Below are 25441 nucleotides of genomic sequence, written 5' to 3'. Positions count from 1 at the left end.
GTTAGAACCAATTCGTTCGACAATGAAAGCTGTAAATCGACACGGACGGAGAGCAGGAAGTGTCGCGGCTACGTTACGACGACAAGATTAATCGACTTGACACTTCCGCTATTAACGAGGGGACCTTCGTATGCGGTCGCCGGTGTGTAACAGCCGTGCGAATGAAATGAAAATTCGCTCCGAGGTATTAATTATTTTTCTGGTTCGCGTCGCACGGATGAACGTTTTCAAGCTGGCAGGGAAAGCCGGCAGATCTTCTTCCACCCGGATGTGTTGTGTGTCGCTTTTTTTTTATATTTTAGTAGCTCGCGCGCGCGATAGCGATGATTCATTGGCGAAGTCGACGTTCCCTTCGTCTCGACGCGCGTAGCGAAGACAGAAATACTGAAAATCTATTTACAATCCGATAACACGAGGAAAATACTTTAACGATGCTCATTTGTATGTTTTTTTTTTTTTTAACGAAGAGGAAATATCAGTTTTCTGCATAAATGCTAATTTAGAAATATAAATTCGAGTGAAGGACTCGAGAATCTGTTATTGTTCAAAATTTATTATTTGGCGAAAGAGCAATGTTACAATACGCGAAGATTTGTTCGTGCGTTCACTGCAAATCCAAGTAAATGTATAAATCTGTAGTCACTTTTTACGCATTTATACGCATGTTATGTTTTTGCGCATTTTATCTGTGTTATTTTACACAATTAGATAAAATGTAAAAATATAAATGCCAAAAAAGTGACTACAGACTTACGCACGCATGGATTTCCAGTGTTATTATGAATTGGCGTGTACAAAACTTTTTAGAATCATTGAAAAACATCGTGGAAATAAAATGTTATCTTATTATGCGAAAATACTTTGTGTTTAAAAAAGATTCAAAAATACTCCTTAAAGAAAGTCAGAGCTGTTTTTATTTTTCATGCAGCACATGAAAGATTGGGAATTTCCAAGGAGTTTGAAAGAAAGATTAAATTGGTAAGAATCGCTTGGAAGACGCCAGCATTTAAAACGTGTTATCGGGAATCAAGCTTCATTAATTATTTACTTATCTTTTCTTAATAATTTTCATTTTTAAATTTTAGTTTTTTTTAATTTGCTAATGATTTAACACCAATAATTTAACACCAATTATTTTGTCTTTTGCTTTTCATTTCGAGAGAAACCACGCAACAGGTAGAGAAAATAAAGAAATCTTCAGTATAACACTTCCTTATGATTTGCTAATATAATTATATATATATATATATGTATAAAGTCATGAGAAAATCTAAGTAATAGGATAAAATGATTTGAATACAGATATATAAAACTAATATGACATCCATTTTATGCAAAGATTATCTAAAGATAATAATGGAATTATTGAATTTAAACATAATAGACTTTTATGAATTCAAACATAAATACGATTATATATACTGATAAAATGCGATTTGTACCTTGTGCTGATTTATTTAAAAGGCATGACTTATGCTGTCATAAAAATAGAATAATGTGTTTTATTATATAATGTTTTCCACAATATGCGACGATGATTGCAGTCGCGATCCCGGCCGTCTCTCCTTATGTAATCCTATTAATTTACAACGAGGCAATTGCTGGATGGCAATTATTTATAACTTATCGCGCGAATTATCATTATCGCGAGTTGTCGCACGTACACCGGGGGAACGTGAATTTGTTTTTTAACGATACTTTTGTCGATTTATTCATCGCGTAAGCCGCGCGAGAGTGGACGATCGCAGAGGCGATTTCTAAGCGCGCTCGCGCGATCCACGAATAGGATTGTCTGTTAATTTCAATGCGTATCTTTTCCCCGTCAAGGCTCGCTGCCGAGTTTAGCTATTGGGTGCCGGGCGACCGGTTTTGCCGAGTGACTTCATCATCTCTCCCGCTCGTATAATCGGGACCCGTTGCTCTCCGGCTACCGGGCCGCGCTTCGCACAGAGGCTCTCTTTGTTCCATGTGAGCGCAGCCGGTGCATACGCGTGTACACGTATATGTACCAGCAACAGCGCGCTGGAATCCTCCATTTAATTAGCGTTATGGCTCCCGTCTGCTCGCGTGGATTTAATGAGTTGCACGCGCGCATTTAGCATAAATCATTATCCCGATATTAATTCAATAGCCCCTCGTTTCGCTTCGCACGCACACACGTATGCGTGCGAATCCTTATTCTTTTCTCTGAGGAAAAAAGTTTATGTTCGTTAATTAACTAATCGCGGCATTAGATAGTAAATGGCGACCATAAACAATGGCGCGTTGATTCGATTTCGATCGTTCACATTGTCCAGCACATTCTCTTTTTTTTTTGCCCATTACCTGCAGCAATTACATTATCGCGGTAATAAATGTTAAGGTAATAGTCTTGCTTGTCTAAAAAAAAAATAGGAAGAACGTTTAAAGTTTGTTAAACATAAATTTATACGAGCGCGTAAGCGTATAGGCGTTCACATAAACGTTTTGCGGATATACGAGTAAGTTATAAGTTCGCGCTCGATATTGAAACTATTTCTGGTTTCAAAATAGCTATGGCTCAAAGATAACTTTAGAACTCACCTTACGTCTTTCCTTAATGATTTATTTACACCTGTTTCGCAGTTTATTTTCCCGATACGGCTGTTAGCCAACTGCGGCCTTATGCATTTCGGAGACGGTAATGAGAAATCGTCTTTATACGCTGAATAGAAGGAACTCGGCATGGGTTTTTGAAGGGAAAACTCCTCGAAAGAAGAGGATGGGCAAACAAGTGAATATACGGATGGAAGGGGTGGCGGACAAAAACGGTCTAATGATTACGATTTTCCTCCAGGGCCTTGTGGATTGTAGTTTCCGCTTAAGGTTGAGTTTTACATTTCTAACGTTTCATGGAGCTTCTTCTCCTTAGAAATTGTTTTCTCGCATACGACGATTAAGCGAAGAAATATATCGTGTATTCTCATTGACTCTTTACCCCGAATTTTTTTTGTTCTACGGGACACGTTAAAAAAATTTTTTTTAAAGAATTGAGTATACACGGAAAGAACGATTTTGTTGAAAGGTCTAAAAATTTTGCTGAATACAGATCTGAAAATAATTTTTATTCAATAATTAAAATAAATTTGTTGGAAAGTTAAAAATGATAGGCATTGCTATAAAACGTTTTGATATTCTAGCAATCATTTTGACATTCCTACAAAATTATTTTGATTATTGAACAAAAATTATTTCCTCATCTAGAATCAGCAAAATTGTTCTTTCCGTGTAGGTACACGGAAAGAACAATTTTGCTGAATCCAGATCTGAAAATAATTTTTGTTTAACAATCAAAATAATTTTGTGTAAAAGTCAAAATGCTAGAATATCAAAACGTTTTATAGCAATGCTTATCAGTTTTAACATTCCATCAAATTATTTTGATGAATGAACAAAAAATTATTTTCAGATCTGTTTTTAGCAAAATTTTTAGATCTTTCAACAAAATCGTTCTTACCGTGTGAAAAAATACATGAGAAATTGTTTAATCTTTTTATTGCGAATGACTTTGCTAAGCACTATTCAGCACGCTAAGAATACAAAGTTCAATTTCGACTTACGTATACAATAGTATCAATAGAAGTTTTTGAATGGATCGCTATTCTCCCAAGTGCAGTATCAAGTTTCTGACACATACGTACATTCTGTTAGAAAAGAAAGGGTACTTTATAGAACACATTAGATTCAAAGCATTCTCTTCCGCTATACCGTAACGTATATTTTATACAAGCTATCAACACATTTATCTCGCTCCCCATTTCTTAAAGGGAGCATTACTCAGTTCATTCAGTTGATTCGCGCTTTGATATCCTGTCATTTAGATATTAAAATATTCTGAAAAAAATAACGTAATAATATAATGGAAAATCCGTCGACAGAACCCTTCCTGCATATCAAGATATTATTTCTTCACAAACTTACACGTGCCACGCATACATGCGCACATGCTCGCGCAACCGTGCAGGGTTGAAAGCGCGAATTCACGCAAGGAGATTTAATTCATCCGTTCTTATCGTCCGATACTCGACTTGTGAGTCACCGCGTGCTCCTGAGAACAAAGGGGACTTTAGAGGGTACGTCTCAGTCCGGATTGTCGGATCGTCATTCGGCTTTTAGTTCGGAAAAACGCAACAATTACCGAGTAATCTATCTGTGTTGTTGTACGCTCCATTTGACGCGGCTGATGAAACGCACTTCCGCATTGCATCAGACTACCGATAAACCGAGCTTGTTTACCGATCCTCGACAATGATTCCGCACACTCTCCGCCGCGCCGTCTCTCGCTTCCTTCCCTCTTCTCTTTTCTCTTCACCGTGCGCGCGCGCGCGATCAGATATTGCTCAACGGAAACCTTGATGCCCCATAATTAGCATGTCCGAAATTCTATAAACACGCAAACATGAACACGCGTGTTGATTCAACGGCTCATTATAATGCCCGGGATTCGGCGCGCCGCCACCGAAGAGAATCTAGCTCTTGGAACGTAGCCCAAACGTAATTTTCTTTGTTCAAATTTCGTAACGCAGCGATTGTTCTTCGCCTTGTGAATGGCTCGGAGTTTGTAGATCGACTTTCGGAAATGAATGATGAAACTTTATTCTTCTCATTTGCTTCCGAGCGGAGGACCTTAATTCAAGCTTTAATTACGAAAGTAACCTAAAATTGAATATTGAAGAGACCCAATTGAAATTTCGTTCGATCAAATTTTGACGAGAAATAGATTATGGACTCCGAATGGGTGAGGCTAGAGAGACATTACGTCGGATCGTAATAATGTTCTCTCTCGCTGCCTCGACGAGGGATATGGGCAAAGGGAATGGAAACGCCGGGTCCGGCGTGTCTGTGGTTAACTGTCCTTAATCGTAGTCGTTCGGATAATTAGAGGGCTTGTGGAGGAAAGCGATGACTGGGACGCGGGGCCGGGCGCTTCGAGAGCGAGCCCCTCGATTCGAGACCGAAAATGCCGGAAATGCACATTGGACGGTGGCGCGTTCTTCGAGAGCGCCGCGCGAAATTATTCGCATTCGTCGCAACCCCTCCCGTTCGCTTCATTACGGATTATTGTCGAGATGCTTCAAATACTGTTTTAACCTTAACGCGAAACTGCTCCGGCGACGTGCGCCAATGTAGCCTCTCGCCGTTCGAGGCCGCATTCTTTTTATCCGGCGTCATTATCGCGATGCAGCGTGACTTCGACAGTGGATACCTTGTTCATCTGTAAACAATTTCGTCCCCTTGATTCTTGATTTTCCTTGCGTGCCACCCTACGCACGGCGTATACACCGCGTAACATGTGCCAGTCACGATCCAGGGCCGCGCCCAGCGCCCTTGCTTTGGGCTTGGTAAGCGCCCTTTATGCTCCTCATACGGAGGAAGGAACGTCGCCGCGTTACCATGCCTAACGCGATCTCTCTGCCCGAGCACAAAGGAGCGGAAACGAAGGGTGGCTGCTTGTGCCAGTCGTATCGAACATTGAATTTATTTTTTTCCTCCCTCTCTCTTTCTCTCTCTCTCTCTCTCTCTCTCTCTCTCTCTCTCTCTCTCTCTCTCTCTTTCTCTCGCATCTCGGCTTACGCGAGAGGTGGAAATCACGCGCGCGGCTTTTACACCGCACGCCGCGGTATTCAAGTTGACGTTCATTCGTTCAATTCAACGTCGAGGTGGAAGTGCTCTCGAGCACGATGTCGGGTCTTTCTCGGTTCGGATTGATATGGGGAGATCTTTTCACGATGTAGGTAGCTGGCTGTTTATTTTGATACTCTTCTCTCTCCCTCTCTCCCCCCCCCCTCCCCCCTGGAGCGCTGTTTAACGTGAGCTTTTAGCAATTCTACGGGAACGTGTTATTTCGTCGGGAGGGAAAGGAATAAATTCACGACAGCAGGTTGATTCCGTTATTTGTCATCGATCACCGCTGATTTATAAATCGTATCGGAGATAAGAGTGGAAGCGGATCAACGTATAAAGGAGCAATAATCCCAGAATAACTTCTTATCTTTAGTGCAGGAGGACAAAGAAAATATTTTCCGGGAAATATCTTGCAAGTGGAGAAGGTAAACACAGTTGCAAAATTATAACCATGCTAACTTGACATAAGAAAAAACGACTGCGTGATACATTACAAAATTTTTTTCCATTTCAAAAATATTTTCTCCGAATGATTCCGAAATCGCTGATGGATGATTCGGAATTTGCTCTAAACTCCGCGACGAAGCTGTCGTCAATGTCAAACCATTAAGCGACAATGTTATTACTCATGCGACTTATATGCCGTCATGCATGGAGCGAGAGTGATCCGAGGGACCTGACGGAACAATGAAACTTATTTATCACATGTCCCTCCGGTTGGCCGGGAAGTGCTATGTACGTGCTCCTGTTTACATTCGGAAGCGTAACGCGGATCGTAAGACGACGGCCGGTTTTCCCTCCGCTTTTTACGCACCGTAAACGAAAGCGGACCGATTAAATTCCTTTCCGAGGTTGGCTGCCGGGATGTTATTACCAGCGCGAGGTACGCAATTTCGGACGCGTCCCCTCCCCTTCTCCTCCCCCTTCCCTTTTTGCTCCTTCGGGGAGACCCTTATTACACCGTTGACACATGAGCGACCATCACATCCTCCCGTCCTCGCCCTTCGGCTTCAAGGTGCTTGACTTCGTTCTTCGTCGCCGCGCCGGCGAAGGGACGCGCTCCCGAGATTTTACCTAACCGGTCCCTCGACCGATATTCCCTTTCTTCTCTCGGTGTGTCTGTCGTAATGCAGGTACTAATCTCTCGGAAAATAAATCTGCCCCTGTCGCCCGAGTCCCACGATGATTTTTTGAGTGGATAATACCCGCGCGGGGTTTATCGTTGCATCGACGCAGCCCTCTATGATCATGGATTTTTTAGTGAGACTTCGATTTTATGGTCCAAGCGATTACGAAAGATTACTCGAGTGCAGACCGTACGTCATTTTTATGTGAATCTAGAGCCGTAAGATTTCCCTATTGAGTACATATATTTCTTTCAACGGCACTCGGGGAATTGATGTTTCTTCAAAATTTTATTCTTCATGCTCTATTTTATTTTTATCCGATCGCATATCAGAAACGTCCGCGATAAATCTGCGACGGGGCGTGTGTGTGTGTGTGTGTGTGTGTGTGCGTCTCGCGCGATTAGAAGTAGAAATAAATTTCTAACATCGAAATCGGTGTAATATAATTTCCCAGCGACTTTATCGTTGCCATTGTTTGACCGAATTTATAATTTAGCGCGACAGCCCTCCTATATATGTCCGGGCTAGATGGAGCCTATAAAACGCACGTATAGATGTGCCCGTACTATATACATATATAAATCCCTAGAGACATTCGTCCGTAGGACGTTTTATAGCTCAACGGAACATAGTACGAGGCCTGCGATTTAATTTCGTGCGGATACCCTCGGCACCGCGCGCGCAATTCGACTAATTTATCGCGATATAAAATTCGTCCGCGCGCGGCTGTGCGATCGCGATAGATCATTGATCGCGCTCGGCGCGGTGGCCGAGGGGAGCCCGGGCGCGGCCCGTTTGGCGCGAGGGGGAAAGAAAAATACATTGTTGATACAGCTCCGGTTTTACGACCTGGCATCCAACCGCTGACGTTCTCGTCACCCCGCCGTTCTTCACGCTTCCACGGAAAAGACACACGGAGAGAGATGCGTATCCCGTACTTTTCTCCCCCTCGTCTTCGTCTCTCTCTCGTATACACCACTCTGACGCGTTCTTCTCAGGCGAGTTTTCCCTTAATTTATCGGCGCATAAAAGTCGGCGAGTTCGCTCTTGCGAGCCGCCCGCCATTGATCCGCCAATGATGCCCCGCGAGCTGCTCCGGAAGCAAGAAGCGTATAACGCGCGCACGCACGAGGGGGAAAAAAAGAAAATGCGGCGATTAGGATGCGATACGCAGCGTCTCGTTGTCGCGCAACGTCGAAAATCGCGACTGCCGATTTCATCGTCGGCCGACTTGGACGACTTTTATTTATTAGGGCATTGCCAAGGGGTTACCCTTCCCCTTCGCCCCATTTTCTTTCATCTTCAGATGCTTCGGAATCCTTTATTAATACAAATCTTGTTACGGGATTTTATTCAAACGTTTCGAAAATTATGCCCTACAAATCTCTTTTTATGCAGCGTAAACCTATTTGACGGTTAAAAAATAACCGCTTTTCTTAGCCTGCTTTCCGGTAAGCATGATAAAAAGATACTTTGTGAGGTTCTAAAGCAATCTAAAGAAATATATGCAGTGCTTTTTGTGAATTATAGATTTACAGATAAATCAATGCCGTGCGTTTTATTGATTTTATTAAATAATTAAATATTCCGACGCATAAATAAACGTCTAGAAAATTACGAGGGATTAGAATGCATATTGTTGCAAAAGAATCGTATATGACATATATATATATATATATATATATATATATATATATATTAGCGCACGCGCATACAAAGCACATACAATTATCTATATATATCATATATAATTTTTTGGTGTTTGATAATTCGAACGGACTGGCATAACTACGGTGCACGAACAACAGAAAGCTCGTCGTGGATTTCGTTGGCGAACCTCCTCCCTGCACCTCCCCTACCCCCGTGGGAGAGAACGCAAGTTTTCTCGTTAACCAGCCTTTTGCGCAAGCGGCAAGGGCGGCATTGTCGGAAGAAAATGGTACGAGTGAAATTCCTGGGAGTTTCGCCGACGGAGCGCGGAAAATAAAGCCCGGAAAACTTGACAACGCAAACTCCTCCGCCAACTTTTCCTCCTCTTTCTCCGCTGCTTCGCTGCTCAGTATCTCATTCTGTCTCTCTCAGCTTCTCTCTCTCTCTCTCTCTCTCTCTCACTCTCACTCTCTCTTTCTCGGGTCTGTTTACGGACTCGTGAGGCGCTTGTTTGCGCCGAATTGCGCGAGTGGAAACCTCGAAGCGACGTGCAGATAACTCTGGGGCGTTTGTTAATCGAGTTGCAAGGTGCGGCGACGGCCTCCTCCTTTTTCTCATCTTTATACAGGATGTCCCGCGATTTTAGCTATCCGATTCCCGCGGCGATTCCGGCGAGTTAAACGTGTTACATGAAAACATGGCTTCGGATAATTTACGGAATTACGTAATGCTCGCGAATTCTTCGAAAAAAAAAAAAAAGAGAAAGAAGCACCATTACACGTCCAACGGCATTTAATCGATATAAACGGTATAACTGATAACGGAGCCCGCGCACATTCAACGCTAATCACGCTGTGTCTTGTTTGCTTGCCATTAATATCGCATTCAATAACAACGTGAGACGTGAGAATCAGACAACCATATTTATCGCTAAACGAACGTGTCTCTTTATCAGTTGCGTCTGTTAGGATCGTTATTTTATCTCATATTGCTCCGTAATTGCGTGGTTTTTTTTTCTAATTGTATAACGATTCAAAAGTATCCCTGTAATGTTTGATACCCACATTCGTAATTAATCTAGGGCGTCACTGACGCGAACGTCGAATCCCTGATGTTATGACATTATATCGGGACACACCCTGTTTTTCGAGCATCCGAATGCAGTTCGTCCGACTTGCGTCACCCGAGTCTGGCCTACGACCAAAGCCGCTTCTTATCGTGTTTTCCACATAATTTCGGAGGGGCGATTATTTCTTCTCTTTTCGCTGCAACGCATATTTAACTGTTATTGCAACATTGCAACGGTGCGGTAAACGTGTTTTTCAAACTTGACGTAATGCGTAATATGTATAACTAACCCGTACAGAACATCCGGTAATAGATGCAGTCAATAACGATACGTTCTCTAAAATTTTTTTGCAAAAGAATATCTAAACGTGAGTCTTTAGATTGTGAGTGATACGGAAAGTAGAATATAAATTTCAGGATTGCGAATAAATAAAGGAGTTTTATTTCTCAACTTTTATTTCACGAAACTCAAAATGTAATTACTATAATAGAATTTAACTGCGAAAACCACGAAAAATGTAATATTTAATTAAATTTTGTTGGTAGATAAATGAGCTTGTATTTTCAATCGCGTGCCTCATCCGACGTATAGCGGAAATTTCTCAATTCCTAGTTTTTTTTTTTTAACAGTAAACGTAATGTCCATATTAAAATTCTGAAAATGTTAAGCAATTTACGGAAGGTATGTGCATAAAGCGAGCGATCGTAGATTCGCTCGCGGAGTTTGCACAGTTGCATTCCGCAGTAACGCTGCACAGAGACGACAGCTGCCAGCGGTGACTCCTCGGTCGTCTTCGCGCTCGTCTGCAAATTATATTATCAGGTGTTACAACAATGCTGCGGCTCATTATCGGAGCCGAAGTGCAGCAATTAAACCGTCGGCAGACGATATGCTCGTAAACAGATTATAGATAGACCCCGCGGGCGCGCTCTCGGGCCGAGAGGTGTGTATTCCGTAACGTTATGCAAGCAGTTATTCAAGAGCCTTAGACTGCGACTGCGTTGAAAAATTATCTTCGATCGGGACGGTCCCCGCGTACATTGAGACGTCGATGCAATCGGGACAATCGCGAATCTTCACGGTCAGTTTTTTTCCGACGAGGACTTTTGTCGGAATCGCCCACCGCGACTCGTAAACACCGTGACAAAGCCTTCGCGCTTGTAATTCTGGCAACATTATGCAATGACACGGTGTGACCGCCGTCACGTACACTCGGAGAGTCCGACAAAAAGAGCTATAAAACTAAATGTCACCTTAAACGGCAATTTATATCATATCGTCATCTTTTTTTTTTTACCATATTACAAAATTATAATTTTTAAATCGCGATATCTGTTCAATTTTTTGTTTCAATCGCATTTTATACCACCTTAATTTTTTTAATTTCTGTTTTATGATTTGAATTTTTAGGTACACGGAGAGAATTTTCTTTTAAAATTTACCCTGAAAATTATGTTAATTGTGAGACAATATAGTATTTAGGTAAATTTTACTGTGCACTACAATAAATTTTACTGCGAAATCTTATTGTAGTGCACAGTAAAATTTGCCTAAATACTATATTGTCTCATAATTAACATGATTTGCAGGGTAAATAAAAAAAAATTCTCTCCGTGTAGATACTATAATTAGATACTATAAAGATACTATTAATTAATAGTAATTTCATAAGCGCGATAAGTGCGAGAAATGTATCGTACGATGCGGATGAACGGCCGAAGTATCGAGAGGCGATAACGCTTTTTGTTTCACGCCGGTATGTGCAACAAGAAGCACGTTTATTTTTGACGTTCATTCTCGGACTTTTCTCTCGTCAATAGAGATACGGCGATAATGTGTGTAGTATATATACGCCCGGCGCGAGAGATGTTGTCGGACGTTTTCGTGGAGCGCGAGTGAAAACGATCGGCAGCACGGGTGCATCGAATTGACACGGATATCTCCCGTTTTATCAGGCCGGCGCGCATGCATTGTTGTAAAAGTTTGCCGGAGGAAATCACATCCGTGGATCGCGCCGTATACCTGCAATGTGGTCGGCGATGCCCGCAATCTCGTGGAATTATATTGTACCGTTACTGGATCTCTGTCTCTCTCTCTCTCTCTCTCTTTCTCTCTCTCCGCTATGGTACCATCGCACACACGCCTCTGTTCGGCAGGAAATTCGAATTGTGCCACTCGAGCGATCAGATTATTGTCTTCGTTACGACGATCTCCAATATCAAGAATCCGAGCGCGGAATTATTCTCACTTGTTATCGAAAATTGTTTTAAATATTCGATGGTGCGGTAGAATATTAAAAAAAAAGGGCAAAAATATTTATCTTTGTAGGATTTTGTACAGGAATTTTTTTATACGTTTTGCATAACTCTTACTTCGCTTTTCCAGCCGGCAAAAAGAGTTTTGGAGGCGCCGGGTATCGATCCCGGTACCTCTCGCATGCTAAGCGAGCGCTCTACCATCTGAGCTACGCCCCCTTGGTGTACCTACCTCACAGATGGTAGAGTCGAAGAGAACGGAAGACTGCGCGAGATCTTCAGTGCGGAGTAACACGCGACGTTACACTTTCTCCGAACAATACCTCGCGTCTCGCGAACTGAGGAGGATCCATCATTTAACACTTTGACTGTCGGTAGCGGGCATAACCGACACGGAGTATAGGCTCCGTTCTGCGACATGACGACTAGATCCGATATTTTATTCCACGCCAGTTCACGCCCGCGTGTAGCGTCTTGCTCCACCTAACGTAATCTCTCTGTATTTTGAAAGCTATAAAATAATGGTGGATAAAAATTACAAATAAATCCGACGTTCCGACAAATTGATAAGGCATTACATGTTGTTTTATCTATAATATTGGTCGTAAAAATCGAGCGTAAATAGCGTGCGTAAACACGACACTATATATATATATATATATCGTCTCCTTCCCGTTCAATGGACTTATCGCTTCTCCTTTTTTATATTAGTCATGGATGAATCATATACCAGTAATATGTGTCAGATCGTTGCACCTGCAAGTTAACCATGCATCGCGCGGCGTAAAGTTGATGCAACGAGCTTGCGATTGCGCTCTACATCATTGCGAATAGCAGACTGGTTTTCGAAATCTTTCCTTTCTTTTCGGCGTATTTTAATCGGTCGCGCTTAACGAAATCAAGAGGGCCGTCGATTTGGGCAATTTTACGCTTTCGCGAAAACGTTTTATTGTATTTTTACGAGTGTATATTGCATAATCGTGTTTTGCACATTTTTGCCCCCCCCCGAGCGCTCGCGACTCCTTCGTTCCTTCCTTTACGAACGTGGCAAAATAAGCGTCCATTGTCTCAAAATGGGAACGAGAATAGGACTCGTTGGCGGTGGAATAAAGATCGCCGTGCGAACGCGAACGATTTCTTGGACTATAAAAAAAAACGATTATTGCCACGATAGCGAACAAAGGGAAACGCACGAGCCATCGTACACAGAGTGATTCACCCAAGTGTTGCTCACCCATATTGATTTCCTTCCCTAACGCTTCATTTGAGGCATGAATTATCCGGGAATTAAATCACTTAATCGAATCCCTGGATCTCTCTCTCTCTTTCCGGGAGGAGCTCTTAAATAAATAAACTTTTCTCCAACGAACTCGCGAGTTGACGTGGTTATCAATACCGCTCGTTCTTTCCCGCCGAACGAGAGGAAACAAAGCGGCGACGCTCATTACGGGATTTATCGACAGTGGCTTCCTTTCCGCCCCTGGTAAATAAAAGAGTACCAGATAGGCGATTCATCCGGATTTTTTTTTGTTTTTTTTTTTTCATTTCGACGTGAAAATCTCGCGTCGCATGAAAACGCGAGAATCCGTTCATCCCATCGCCCTCGCTCACGACACCTACTCCTCCTCCTCTCTCTCTCTCTCTCTCTTTCTCTCTCTTTCCCTCGTGCTGTCCCGCCACCGTTACGTAACGCACGTAAAAGGAGACAGCAAACTACATAGCGCTAACGAACCTTTGTTCGCGTTTTTACGATTCCAGTAAATAGCCGGGCCGTGAGTCTACGAGCTCTCGGCGCAGCGTGACGTTATTGCGGCCGTAACAAAGAGACGAACCGACCGCGTTTTCCGGCGGCAACGTCGAAAATTGCACCCCGACCCTCCCTTTCCCTTCCTCGCCTCCCTGACTTCTTCCGGGGAAACCCCCCCCCCTCCTCGAAACGCGCGGCTCCGAAACGGGCCTCTCCTCTGCAGCGTCGCTTTCCCTCGCGCGCGCGTGTCTCCGCCACGTGCACGATCTGTCATGTGCACGCTTCACGCCACGACGGCGATTCCCAAATTGCGAGAGTCTCTTAATCTGCGAAGTAAAGCGCTCTATCATGTCGCATGTGTTACGTAAATGGCAGTATTATAACATTTGCCGTATATTGATCTCTAGATTTCCTCCAATTTGACCTTCCGTTTCACTGTCGCCGACATTCGGTCGGCTCCTTTATATATGTATATATATATATAACGCGATACGTGTTATTTCTGCAATAATTTATCTATTTAATAACAACGCCTGACGTGACGCGGAATTTCCGAAATATCTTGATTGACATCGAGACAAAAGGCGTGATATGAAGTGGTATCATGCTTGACCCATATCACGCGTTTCGATAAAATGCAAATCATTCAAGTCTCCGTTGAATAATTCAGAGTACAAATGCATGTTTGCTTAATGTCTTTTCTTTTAATATTAATAGGATCCGGCATAATCTAGCGCAATCGCGTTACACGTCCGCTTCAATTTATATATCGCAAAATCATAGTGAAAGAGAAGAAAAACATGCGCTCGATAGAAACAAATTTGCATGGAGTCTATAATTGGTTTAGATTTTTTTTTCTCTCGCTCGTGTATTCAGATCGTAAACGAGAAGCATTGACTCGGGCATCAATGGAGAAGATTTATTTCTGCTTCGCAGCGTAAACAAGATATCCCGCGCTACCCCGTAAACAAGAGAACTTCCGATCTTAATTCTAATGAAAGATTCCGTGGTCGCCCGACAAACAAAGGAACAAAATAGTTCGTGTATCGATTTACTCTGACGCTCCCCGACAATGTAAGCTCCTTGGCCAAGTAGGCGTCGTAAAAATTACGCAACCCACTGTACTGGGGATGAACGATTTTAGGGAGCTTTTATGCTCGATGGTTTTTATGAGCCCGTTTGATGGGGATCGATCCATTTCGTATATATTTTCTTATCCAATAAAAAATATTGCCGCAACGTACGGTTTTATTTTAGCGAGTTTATCGCGATGATAAAAAGCATAAAGATACGCCGGAGACAAAAACGTTACAGCGTGGATTGGTCAAGAGACTCTTGAGAATAACAGCGAAATATTTCTTGTTTTTCTGCCGCTTTATTGCCTTTCACTAACAAACACTACATCTTAAATTTGATGTACATATGCATTAAAAGCCTTTTTTTAAAGACGTTACCTGCAGGACTCGATTTACATATATAAACTGAAAAAAGTTACAGCCTTAGAGCCTTGAAAAGTGCTTCGCGCGGTCTTGAAAAAATTTATATAAATGTATAATTCTGATTAAAATATTTTAATTTAATGAGTCTCCATATACTTTTGCTGGTAGTAATATAATTTAAAGTTTCATCATAAATTTAAATCCATTATATCTATATGATAAAATTCACATAAATAATAAAAACGCGTACCTCCTCTCTGTCTCTTTCTCTCTTTGTATATACAATGTTTTCATTTTTAACGATATGCCTGTTCAAGTATACATATTTCGGCGCATTTCTCGCGGCAGAAATTTGCGGCATTTCATCATAAAAATCATGTTTAAGATCCCATTTAAGAACATCTGCGCGAATGGCCTTATGCAAAGCAGTTTGATCCTCGCTTAGCGATCGGGAGCAGACGCGCCGGCATTGTTACGCAAAGTTTTGCTGTGTGGAACTACGTGACTCATTGTCGCTAAACGTTCTTAAACAATTTATATCGGTGTCTTTTAGCGGAAGATTACGTGCAAGGACATCGAGGGATAGAGATATAGGCAGTCACACAACTACTACGTCCGCACGCACGACCGTGCATCGCGACCAGTGAGTCACACTTTTGATACCGACACATTTACGAGAATCGCGAAAATTCTCTCTCTCTCTTTCTCGTAAAAAGCTTCTTGCATAACTGTACACAATATTTCGCTGGCCACTGACTTTCAGAGAATCACGTGTTATATATGCTTTGTTTCTCGCTGTATACATTTAATTTATGCAATCCCATGATTTTATGCGCGTGTATATGGGTCATATTCGACGAAGTAAAAGTTAAAATGAAGTAAAACTATCTTAAAATAAGTTTTAAACTGAAGTTTCTTTCTGATTTTAAGACACATTTCTTTTGATTTAAAGTAGTATTTTCGTTATCGTTGAGAAACAAATGTTTAACTTTTCTCGATTCTGAAATTCTTGGAAATCCTGCGGCTTGGCAGCGCGGAATTATTTTATATTTTCATATCGTGATTCACTGGTTACTTGTTAGGTGACCTTAGAGCCTCTGGCGTGTGATGGCACATCTCGGGTATGCAAGAGATATTTGTTCGCGATGGAAAAAGAGCTGGACACGCTACGCGTGAATAACACAAAAATAAAACGCGCGATTTGAATACATATGCGCTGATAAAAAAAAATGCCACCTTTCCGTAAGGTGGTTCTTTGTACCTGAATTATCTGTTTGGCTGTTAATTCTACTGGAAACGCTCGGCACGTCCAAAATTGGCAATTCCACAATTCGTGGATTCGTGATTCATTCGCTGAAAACAAATACGGCGTACTTCAGTGAGCTCTGAAGAAATGGCGGACGTACATTGTGAGAATAGCCTCGGAACCGCGAATGCTATTATTTCAGGATAAATAGGCTTTTTATCGCGGCGGATCTCTTTTTAGCTTATTAATTACTTATCGGCAACCACCTTTAATTAAGTTTAATTAGAGGCCGATAATTGCCCTCCAAGGGGGTCCCAATTCTCTGCAGTTAAAGGATGTTCGATATCCTTGGGCGAGAAATGTAGGTTTACGGACGAGCCTACTGACCGACAGACCGAACGTCTTCCGTCGACGGCGAGCGTCGCGCAAGGTAAAAGCAATTTTCGTCACTCGAGCGTGGAACCGGTTATTATTAGTCATCGCAAATTGCGGCAGACAGAACTTCACGATGGTTTCGTAGCAGCTAATCGCGTACGCCGAACACCGAGCTGCTCCATGCTCCGTTATAACGGAATATTGTATATATGTAAAAGAGAAAGAGAGAGAGAAAGCGAGGAAAGAATTAATAAAGAAGGCAGAACATATTGCAGAAGGATATGAAAGTAGAAAGACGGTTGGAGCAAACCGATGAAGTGAGAAAGAGAAGAGGATAAAAAAAAAGTGAACGCAAGAGATAGTAAGAGTCGATTGTACCGCGAGCCTAGACAAGAGACAGGCCCAGAGGGATAAACCGATATAGAGCGTTGTTATGACAGCCTGAGGACAGCGACGACAAACTGACAGTTAACACGACGGCACAGAAGGGAAGTCGAGGCAGAAGAGAGACGTGTTCTTTTTTTTTCGGGAGTATTGATTCATTCGGTACGTTGGGGTGAACATCGCCCGTTTGCTATACCTGGTGGTGGACAGGTGACATTTTCGAGCTTTCTTTGTCGTATTGTTGTATATACAGCGATGCGTTCGAGGAAGTCTTGTAAATTTGCCGAGACGACAGATCCGTCCGTTTATCTCTTACGAATACCTAAATAATTGCATTAATATTTATTTCTTTATACCTAAATATAGGTAAATATTGCATTAATATTTCTTTTTTTTTTTTTACAAATGTAATGTACTAATTTTGCGTTATACTTACAAAAAGGTGCTGAAGAATCACACAATAAAAGCACATAGAGCGGAAATAAGAGACAATTTTAATCAGTCGGTCGCGCCGGCCGCTCCCTGAATCGTCGCAGTCCCCCGCTATATAACATAAAGAAAAGAAGGCAATTCAGTTAGGCGTGGTAAGCTAGCGCGCCGTTCTAATAAATGCCATAAGGTGGAATAACAACGGGAATCAAGAGAGAAACAGAAACAAAGGCGGGATCCTTCGGATCGAGCCTCCGTCATTCGTAAGCGACGAAATCGAGCGAGGAAAACGGCGAGGAGGGCGACCGAGGAAAACGAAACTCATTGTCGTAAGTGCACAGAGGCAGCATGATTGAGCGTTCGAGGAAGCGGGAGAGACCGGTCGGTCAAGCCGAGCTCGATAGAGACAGCGGGATAAAGAGAAGGCGGGAGACGGGGAATGAGATGGACGTATGTATATATACGTGGAGTAATCGCGCCAGGACTATACGTGGAGAACAGGGGTATTCGAGCGACGGGCCTCTCTGGTAATATCGTATGGCAGTGCCGGTAATGAGAGGCGCTTTCCCGAGCGTTGACCTCTTCGCGCTTCCAATACTAACCTCGGCCAAAAGTACGTCCGGCTTCTCCCGGGAATACGAAATAATAGAAACCTCACACACGGCGCGCGAAGAGAGAGAGAGAGAGAGAGAGAGAGAGAGAGAGAGAGGATGAGGAGGGAGAGAGGATGAAAAAGAGAGCACAAGAAGGACGGAGAGGGATTCCTCGTCTTCACGGAAATCACGATTGACCGGGAGTTCACACGGAACTCGACTAAAATATCATTCGCCCGAACGTTGGCGGTTCGTCGTAATTTTACCGTTGAGCGGAATTCTTACCACGAATTCGAACGGATGTTTTAACGTATACGCATCGAGCAATTGTTGTATCATTCGGAGAATGTAGCTAGTAGAAAGAAAGTAGAGAGTGAAAGAAGTGGAATGAAGAATCGTCAATTCGATCGATATGTCATAAGCCAGACGTAGTAATTTGTAATTAAATCCATGTCTCTCTCCAAGTTTGTATTTAAGTTTATATATAATTTTTATAATATTCAGTCTATTAATATGTATAGTTTAAGTCTCTATATATTTTTAATCGACAACATACCTTCTCGTATATATCTCGAGATGACGGCCCCGGCAGATCTGGCCTTAGCTCGAGAGCTGCGTAACTCCAGCCGTAAACTGAATTCGCGGAACGCTCTCATGCTGATTTCTTTCGGCGGGCTAATCTATCTGTCTATCTATCCAATAATCTAGCCTGTCAATCCGCGGCGGCACCACGAAAACACGTTTCCTAGCAGAGACCAGTATACCTGTTTTGCGGCGGACAGGTTGAAGGAACTGTTATCGTCGTCGCATTTCGTCACGTCGCCGTGCTTCGTCCGAGACCGAGGAAAAGTCGGCGCGCGGCTCGCATTTCACACGCCAGTATAACGCACAAGCGCGACATCGCCGACCGCGTATAATATCGTCGAACTTCCTGTCCGTCCCACCGATTAACTTCTAACGAAATATCCGAATAAGAGAATATCCCGAATGTCGCGCGGCCAGCCGCCGCCGCCGCCCCCCGTCGATTCCGCGAAAATCCAACGATAATTAACACACGCGACACCGTCATAGCGTCGCCTCTTCCCCGAGCCCGTCGTCCCCCGTGGCCTCTTATCGAATCCGCGTGACGCGTCTCGCATCCCGGTCGTTCGATTTCGCGACGAATGCCGACCGGGGCAAACTGATGAAAGCTACGCGTAATGTTTGCAGCTACTTATCGGAATTATTCGAGAGTAAAATCGCTGATCGCGGCAATCGAATCCGATGTGATTTAATATTGCGCACGCCGCTCCGTGACGTTTTACATATAACAAATACGTGCAAGGCGAATAATCTCTGCGCAGTTAGTTTATCGCATGGATTATGGACGTATTTCATGTTTCTCTCTTCTCTCTCTCCTCACTCATACACACACACACACACACACACACACACACACATATATATACATATATATATACATACGCTCTCTTTCGCGCGACGACATTTCGTCCGCGTAACAAAGACTCGTTAAAGGGCTCTCGCGGAAATGAAGGGTCGGTCCCTCGGTGCCTTCATTTTGTAGTATCCTTGGGAGACAAAGGAAGAAGGAATCGGAGGTCTCGGATGGTGGTGCCATTTCGTCCGCGATCCCCCAACCCGCGCAAAGGGATGTGGTTTCATTGACCCCAACATTTACAACGCACGAAACTGTTATGTCACATGATACGTTTCCTTTACTTAATTGAATTTCAGGATCTACTTATAGAGGAAGATCTCAGACGCCGCTCATTTATCTCCTGACTTTTGTCCCTCGGCTAAGAAGTGGATCTGATTTTTGTCCCGTTCTGTCACACCAATACAAGCGACGGATGTCCTCCATTGACTATTTTCTTTGCCGGAACGATGCATCATCTGCAGATTAGTTCGTTAATAAATGATGCTATTTCATCATATATTTGCGAAAAGATGATGAAAAGCAAACCAAATATATTGAAATACGTGTGTTTTAGCGGGATTATTCACGATCCCGAGCTGCAAGTTCGGTAATGTGAGATAGCTTATCAGCAATCCAGAAATTACTTTTATGAGAGAGTTATTCAGGTCAGATTATACATTTGTGACTTCTTCGAAGAGAGGAGGTATTTGCAAAAAACGTAATCAATTATTTTGATATATAATAAAGTTATTATCTAATAAATTAATTATGGACGTATTAAGTTAACGTGAGTGTATCAGTATATTTATTTATGTAAAAAGAAACGGAGTGTACAATTTATGCCGGTGTTTGTTCACTGCTCTCCTTAAATCGCGCCGCAAGAACGAATAATATTTGACTCTTGACTCATAAGTATTACGAAGCTGTGACAATGCCTGAATTCCTCTCAATCTCACGGTAGATTTTCTTTACGTGATTTAATGCTCCTGAAAAGAAGAGATATTTTTATATCGTATTGTTATAGCTAATTATTATGAATATTACTATAGCTAGTTTTACAGTTGCATAAAAATTATATTAATAAACCTAGTAAAACACATTAGATTTCTTTAGCATGCACGTTTATCTCATCTCTATGGGTACATTTCTTTGTCAATTTTGTTAAACAATGTGTTTCCTCGGGGCTCTTTCTAACGCAATTATAATCACGATCGGAAAATTATACGAGCTATTCACCAGCGAGAAAGTATCGTCCCTCGCGAATTGACTTACCCTTAAAATCGTCAACGTAGCGGTACACGTCATTTGGCGATTATGTGCTTAATCGTATGACGAAATTGTCGTTATCATTCGCAACAGTCTCCTCTTTCTCCCTCTTTCTCTCTTGTCATCGCCGTTGTGTTACGAGTTCGCTTTGTGCCGATAACCAGATGCGGCTGATATATTTAGCGCGGTTAGTACCACTGTTGCTAGGGCATCAGCTGATCAGGCCGGCCGTCCGCGTACAGGAGTGTATCTTCGATCCTTCTATACCTCGTATCTACGGGTAAATGTTTGTAAGCTCGGCTTGGAATTCCTTGAAGAAATTGTTAGTTTGAGGAGATGTAGAGGGATGTACTGAAAGTTTGATTACAAGATTCAATAACGCGGAGCCGAAATGGAAGTTTCCGAAACGCGGTTACTTGAAGGCTCAGTGACGTAATCGACAAAAGGAGCCGCTGATTCGATGCGAACAGATAACAAAAGAGAAGCCGTCAAAATAATTAAAGAGAAATAATTTATTATTACGCTATAATATCTCGGATAGTGATTATTATAAATGTCATTTGAAGTTATTTAACTGACTTTTTCTCTTCCTACTTCGATTTCGAGAGAGAGAGCGCGAGCTAGGAAAGCGACTAAGCTTCGTTTAATTTCAACTAACATTTAACGGAGCGCCTCGGTGTATATTAATTAAGGAGAAAGCGGCAAAGAAGACGCGACGGAAGAAACGAGGGGGACAGTTTTTTTTTGTTTCTTCTAGAATCGGAGTCGATTCGCCCGCGGAATCGACTCGAGAGTTCCCGAAAAATCTGGACGCGTCTCGCTACAGGATGGGACTCTCGAACGCGTCGATATATAGGATCGACCGGGACTCCCACGTGCGTTACAGCCCTGCCACGACCAATGACAGCCGCGTAAAACCGGCGTGCGTTTCCCCTCCACCATCCCCGCGCGTGTATAGTCCCGATCTGCTATCCTCACAATCCCCCCTCCCTCCCCCCCCCCGCACCCCCTGCCGCCCCTCCGCCATCCCGCTTTTCCGACGCCCGGCAGCCGGCCAGATGATCGCGGCGGCCGCTCCACTCGACTCGCTTGGCATCGCTCGGCGGCGGCGGCGTCAGTTAGCAACCGGCTCTCGTCTGGGATGGATCGTCTCGCCGCCGCATCGTTCGCACGGCCGTGCCTTTAATACTCATTGTCAGCGTAACCTGATTCTCTCGCGTTTCTCCGAGACCTTCTTCTCACCTCGCCGCGCTACGGTCACCGGGTACGTTTTACTGCACGCGCTGACGGCGCCGATCCTCTCGCGTTTCCTTTCGTCGTCCGCGCTGCCGCCGAGTTTTTGCTCGGGAGAAGCCAACTTTACTCTCCCCCTCCTTGTGATATTATTATGACTGCTCGTAGCCGCGCTACCGCGTTACGCCTCGTACACGCTTGTATCTGTAGTGACAATCGACGGACGTGCTGCGCCGGCCCGCCGAATTGCCGGTGATAAATTCGATCGCCGAGATTCTTCTCGTCGTCGTCGATCGTGCTCCGCGCGACCTGCAGCCTGCCGAGGAAAAGGGATAAATAAGGGTGGACAGAGAAAGAGAGCGGCGGCACAGATCAGGAACGGTTAGTTTGGGGGTGTGCCCGTTTCGAGTATTCTCTCATTTGGTGTTGTATGAAAGAAAGGCCTTCAAGATTCCCATTGCCGACGAGGACGACCCGCAGCCGGTGGCGGCTGACACGATCGCGAACTGTGCCACCAGCATGGGCAGCATGGGTCAAATTGGACCGAATGACGTGAGTCTTCTTTCTTTCTTTTTTTTTTATTTTCCCCTCCTTTTCCCTCGCTCGTCCTTTTCGGGAGGAAAACTTTTCCCGGCTTGATGTATGCGCCCGAGATCGGGGCGCCGCAACGCCGACGTCGACGTCGACGTATCGACCCGCCGCGCCGGTTGTCACCTGGCGGACGCGCGAGTGTCGTCGAACCGACGACCGTTCGACGCTTCTTGTTTTTTTTCCCCTCTCGCTCGGACCGGAGCGCGAGTAGGTCGAGAGACCTTGTTCCTCCCCGAACTCCCGGAAATCGGAGCAGGGCGTGCACGTCGACGTTTTCATGAATCACGATCCACCGCACGCCGCGCCGCGGACAATCGAGTGCCGGCGCCGCGCCGGCGACGAGCCGGCGGCTCGCAACAAGTGGAAAGTTCCTGGTTCCGAGATCGAGAGATCCTTCTCTTTTCGAACCTCGAAGCGCGGCATCGCGGATGCCCCCGATCCGACTCTCGACGACTTCCCGGTTCTTTGGGAACTTTCCGCGCGAGGTTTTTATTAAGACACTTCGTTACTCGCCGATAAACATTTCCATCGCGGTAAACGTGGGTGTTAGAGCCTAATCGCGGAGTCTCTCGCGTGCAGTGCACGTTTCCTCAAATATTTGTACAAAGTGCAGCTTTACCGTATATACGGCCGATACACGTATCTGTAATTGTCGCGCGTAAATGCCTTTGAAACTAGATAAACGGGCGTGATAAAACGCCTCTGCTTTACGCAAGATGTCACGCTGTTTCGTCATACGGTCACATATTTTGCTATCGCATTGTTTTCGACAATATCGATTAATCACCTCGTAATTGACCTCCTTATTCCTCGTTTCGTCTATTTCGACCAGGGAGAATCTCTCCATTAATCCCCTTTAATTTTTCACGCTGACGTCGGAATTTAATGAATCTGCGAATGTGTGTGTGTATACACACATTTCAAATCTAAACGAGAATACTAGAAATATCTCTCCGCCGCTCTCGGATCGAGATGAGCGATAAAAAAAATTCTCGCGTGGCATTAATTCCGTCGGGTAAATCTTTTTCCGGTGGGGTAAAATTTTTTCTCGCTAAAATACGCCCTCCGTTGCATCTCCGGTTCTCGAGAGGATCGGCAGTATTGTCGACGCGCGCGCGACATGCGATCATGTTCTCATTGCTCCCGCGCGATCGTCCTCGGCTTTCTTCCTCCCGCGCTCGCCCTCCCGGGATACACATTCGAAAAGTCGCCGAGGCCTTCCTACTCGGCTCATCGGCAGAAATAGAGCTACAATAACGCGGCTGGTGAAGGAGTGACAGAGGCGGCCGGCCGGCCGGCCGGCCTGTCAGCCAGCCAGCCAGTCTGCCTGCCTGTCTGCCTGGCGCAAGAGCGAGAGAGACGTGAGAGAGAAAGAGGGTACGTTAACGATAGATAGAGACGAGAGACCCGGTGATCGCGTGATCACGTTCAACGTTGCCGGTTGGTCGGCAGGCGTCGGGATTTAACAGTGACGAGAACGTATATAATTCCTCTTCCCTGTTTACGCGTTTGTTTTACTCGCTCTTTTTCCCTCGGCTCTCTCTCTCTCGCCTGCCTTACCTGATTAATCGCATGCCGATCTCGCGTCGAGATAACGTCACCGCGTCTTCGGACGCGTCTTCTTGGTTTTCTAGAAAACGCCGAGAGTTCTCCCCTTTATTTAACGGGACCGCTCTCCGACGTGCGGGGCCAGTCAGTTTCGTGATTTCGCGGGAAGTCGATGGCGCGGGACTCGAATGTGAAATTGAACGATACGCGGAGATATTTTTTTTTCTTTGCGACTGCAGATAATTCTGTTCTTACGTAACGCGATAATTGTATAAAGGAATTTAGACTGTATGTGTCAAGTGCGATGGTCGAACTTTGGCATGTATTAAGAAAAAAAGTGCGACGAAGAAGACAAAGGAAAATTGCTTCTTCGTATATCTTACAATTTTTTTGAAAAACGTAAGACTCCTAATTTTTTTAATATATGTATTTTTTTTTAGTTATCATAAGCTCTCTATCATGAAAATTATTGTAAGCTCTGTTCGTAAATGGAAAATAGTCTCTGTTTTCATTCTCGCGTTTCAGATGATCGCGTCCGAATCACTTCTAAGTTTTGTACAATTTTCATGACAATCCTTACGACGTGCTTTTACGGAATGTGCGAGCATGATTGTTGATAACAATATAAAGCGTACATATTTAAGGGAAGATATTTGCGAGCTGTGCCTCATCTCGAATAACTCTAAATGTCTTTTCTTTCTCTCTGCTCGCCAACCTCCAGATAATTCCAGTCCACCAACCAAGTGGTACGCGAGGATTAATTTACATAAGATTAATTCTACCCGAATGAAAAAAAACTAGTTCTGATCGTACCCGTCGCGGTTAAATTGGCGTTCGATTTTTGTTCCGTCACGTGCCCCGCCTGATAAGCGAACGTGATGACTTGGTAATCAAGTGACGAATCAGATAGCCATCTAATTTAATCATTTGCGTTCACATAACAAGCATATTTTTTTCTGCGGACTTTAAAGTCCGAACGAGTCGATTGTAGTAACAGTGTAGAAAAAATCGACAGTCGACAACCGATACCAAGTTTGTTGCGATTACGTAACTTGCGAAACTAAAAAAAAACCCGCGCAAATTGCAAATTATTTTTATATGTGTTTATATTATTTCCACGATATAAATAATATAATTTCGAGCTTTATATTGCGCCCACAGTCTGCCATTGGTTTTATTTTGTACGCACGCACGACCGCACTTTGTTGCCGGTCCCGCACGCGATGATTAAATTATTGGCGAGTATAAGAATAGTCGGCTAGTTTACGGCTATTAAATTACCGCTCGTTTAGAGCTACGAATTTAAACTGTTTTCTAGCGAGTCCCTAAAGATTCCTCGTAAACAAAGTCGGCGTGAATATTCATCCTTGTCTATTTTTACGACTGCCGCCAGAAGCATGCCATGAAATTGCGAGCCGCTATTGCGTGC

General features: G+C 43.7%; 2 protein-coding genes and 1 non-coding gene across 9 annotated transcripts in view; 1 reads left to right on the top strand and 2 right to left on the bottom strand.

The window, feature by feature from the left end:
• LOC105455012 (sestrin homolog) overlaps positions 1–25441 on the top strand; it is a 173099-nt gene that overhangs the window by 115871 nt on the left and 31787 nt on the right. Inside the window, exon 1 of one of the 6 annotated variants that reach the window (XM_011698037.1) lies at positions 21725–22425. The exons of 4 other annotated variants lie outside the window; for them this stretch is intronic. In XM_011698037.1, the coding sequence (XP_011696339.1) occupies positions 22393–22425 (33 nt within the window). In that variant the 5' untranslated portion in view covers positions 21725–22392. Of the gene's footprint in view, positions 1–21724; positions 22426–24135; positions 24412–25441 lie in introns of those variants that run through there. One more of the 6 variants, XM_011698038.1, reaches the window with a different exon arrangement.
• On the bottom strand, positions 11891–11963 carry Trnaa-agc. Its single transcript has one exon. It is a non-coding gene; the product is annotated as a tRNA-Ala (tRNA).
• Positions 14847–20074, bottom strand: LOC105455011. 2 transcript variants are annotated; one of them, XM_011698030.1, is made up of 3 exons: positions 19422–20074; positions 17372–17478; positions 14847–17257 (listed from the first exon to the last, which is right to left on the bottom strand). In XM_011698030.1, the coding sequence occupies exons 1-3, from the start codon at positions 19573–19575 to the stop codon at positions 17126–17128; spliced, it is 393 nt and encodes a 130-aa protein (XP_011696332.1). In that variant the 5' UTR covers positions 19576–20074; the 3' UTR covers positions 14847–17125. The 2 variants fall into 2 exon arrangements, with proteins under 2 accessions (XP_011696332.1, XP_011696334.1); XM_011698032.1 differs by lacking the exon at positions 19422–20074 and adding an exon at positions 18514–19021.

The sequence above is a fragment of the Wasmannia auropunctata genome, unplaced genomic scaffold (assembly GCF_000956235.1).
Source record: "Wasmannia auropunctata unplaced genomic scaffold, wasmannia.A_1.0 LD335963.1, whole genome shotgun sequence".
Classification (NCBI taxonomy): Eukaryota; Metazoa; Arthropoda; class Insecta; order Hymenoptera; family Formicidae; genus Wasmannia; species Wasmannia auropunctata.
This window is presented reverse-complemented; position numbering and strand designations above follow the sequence as displayed.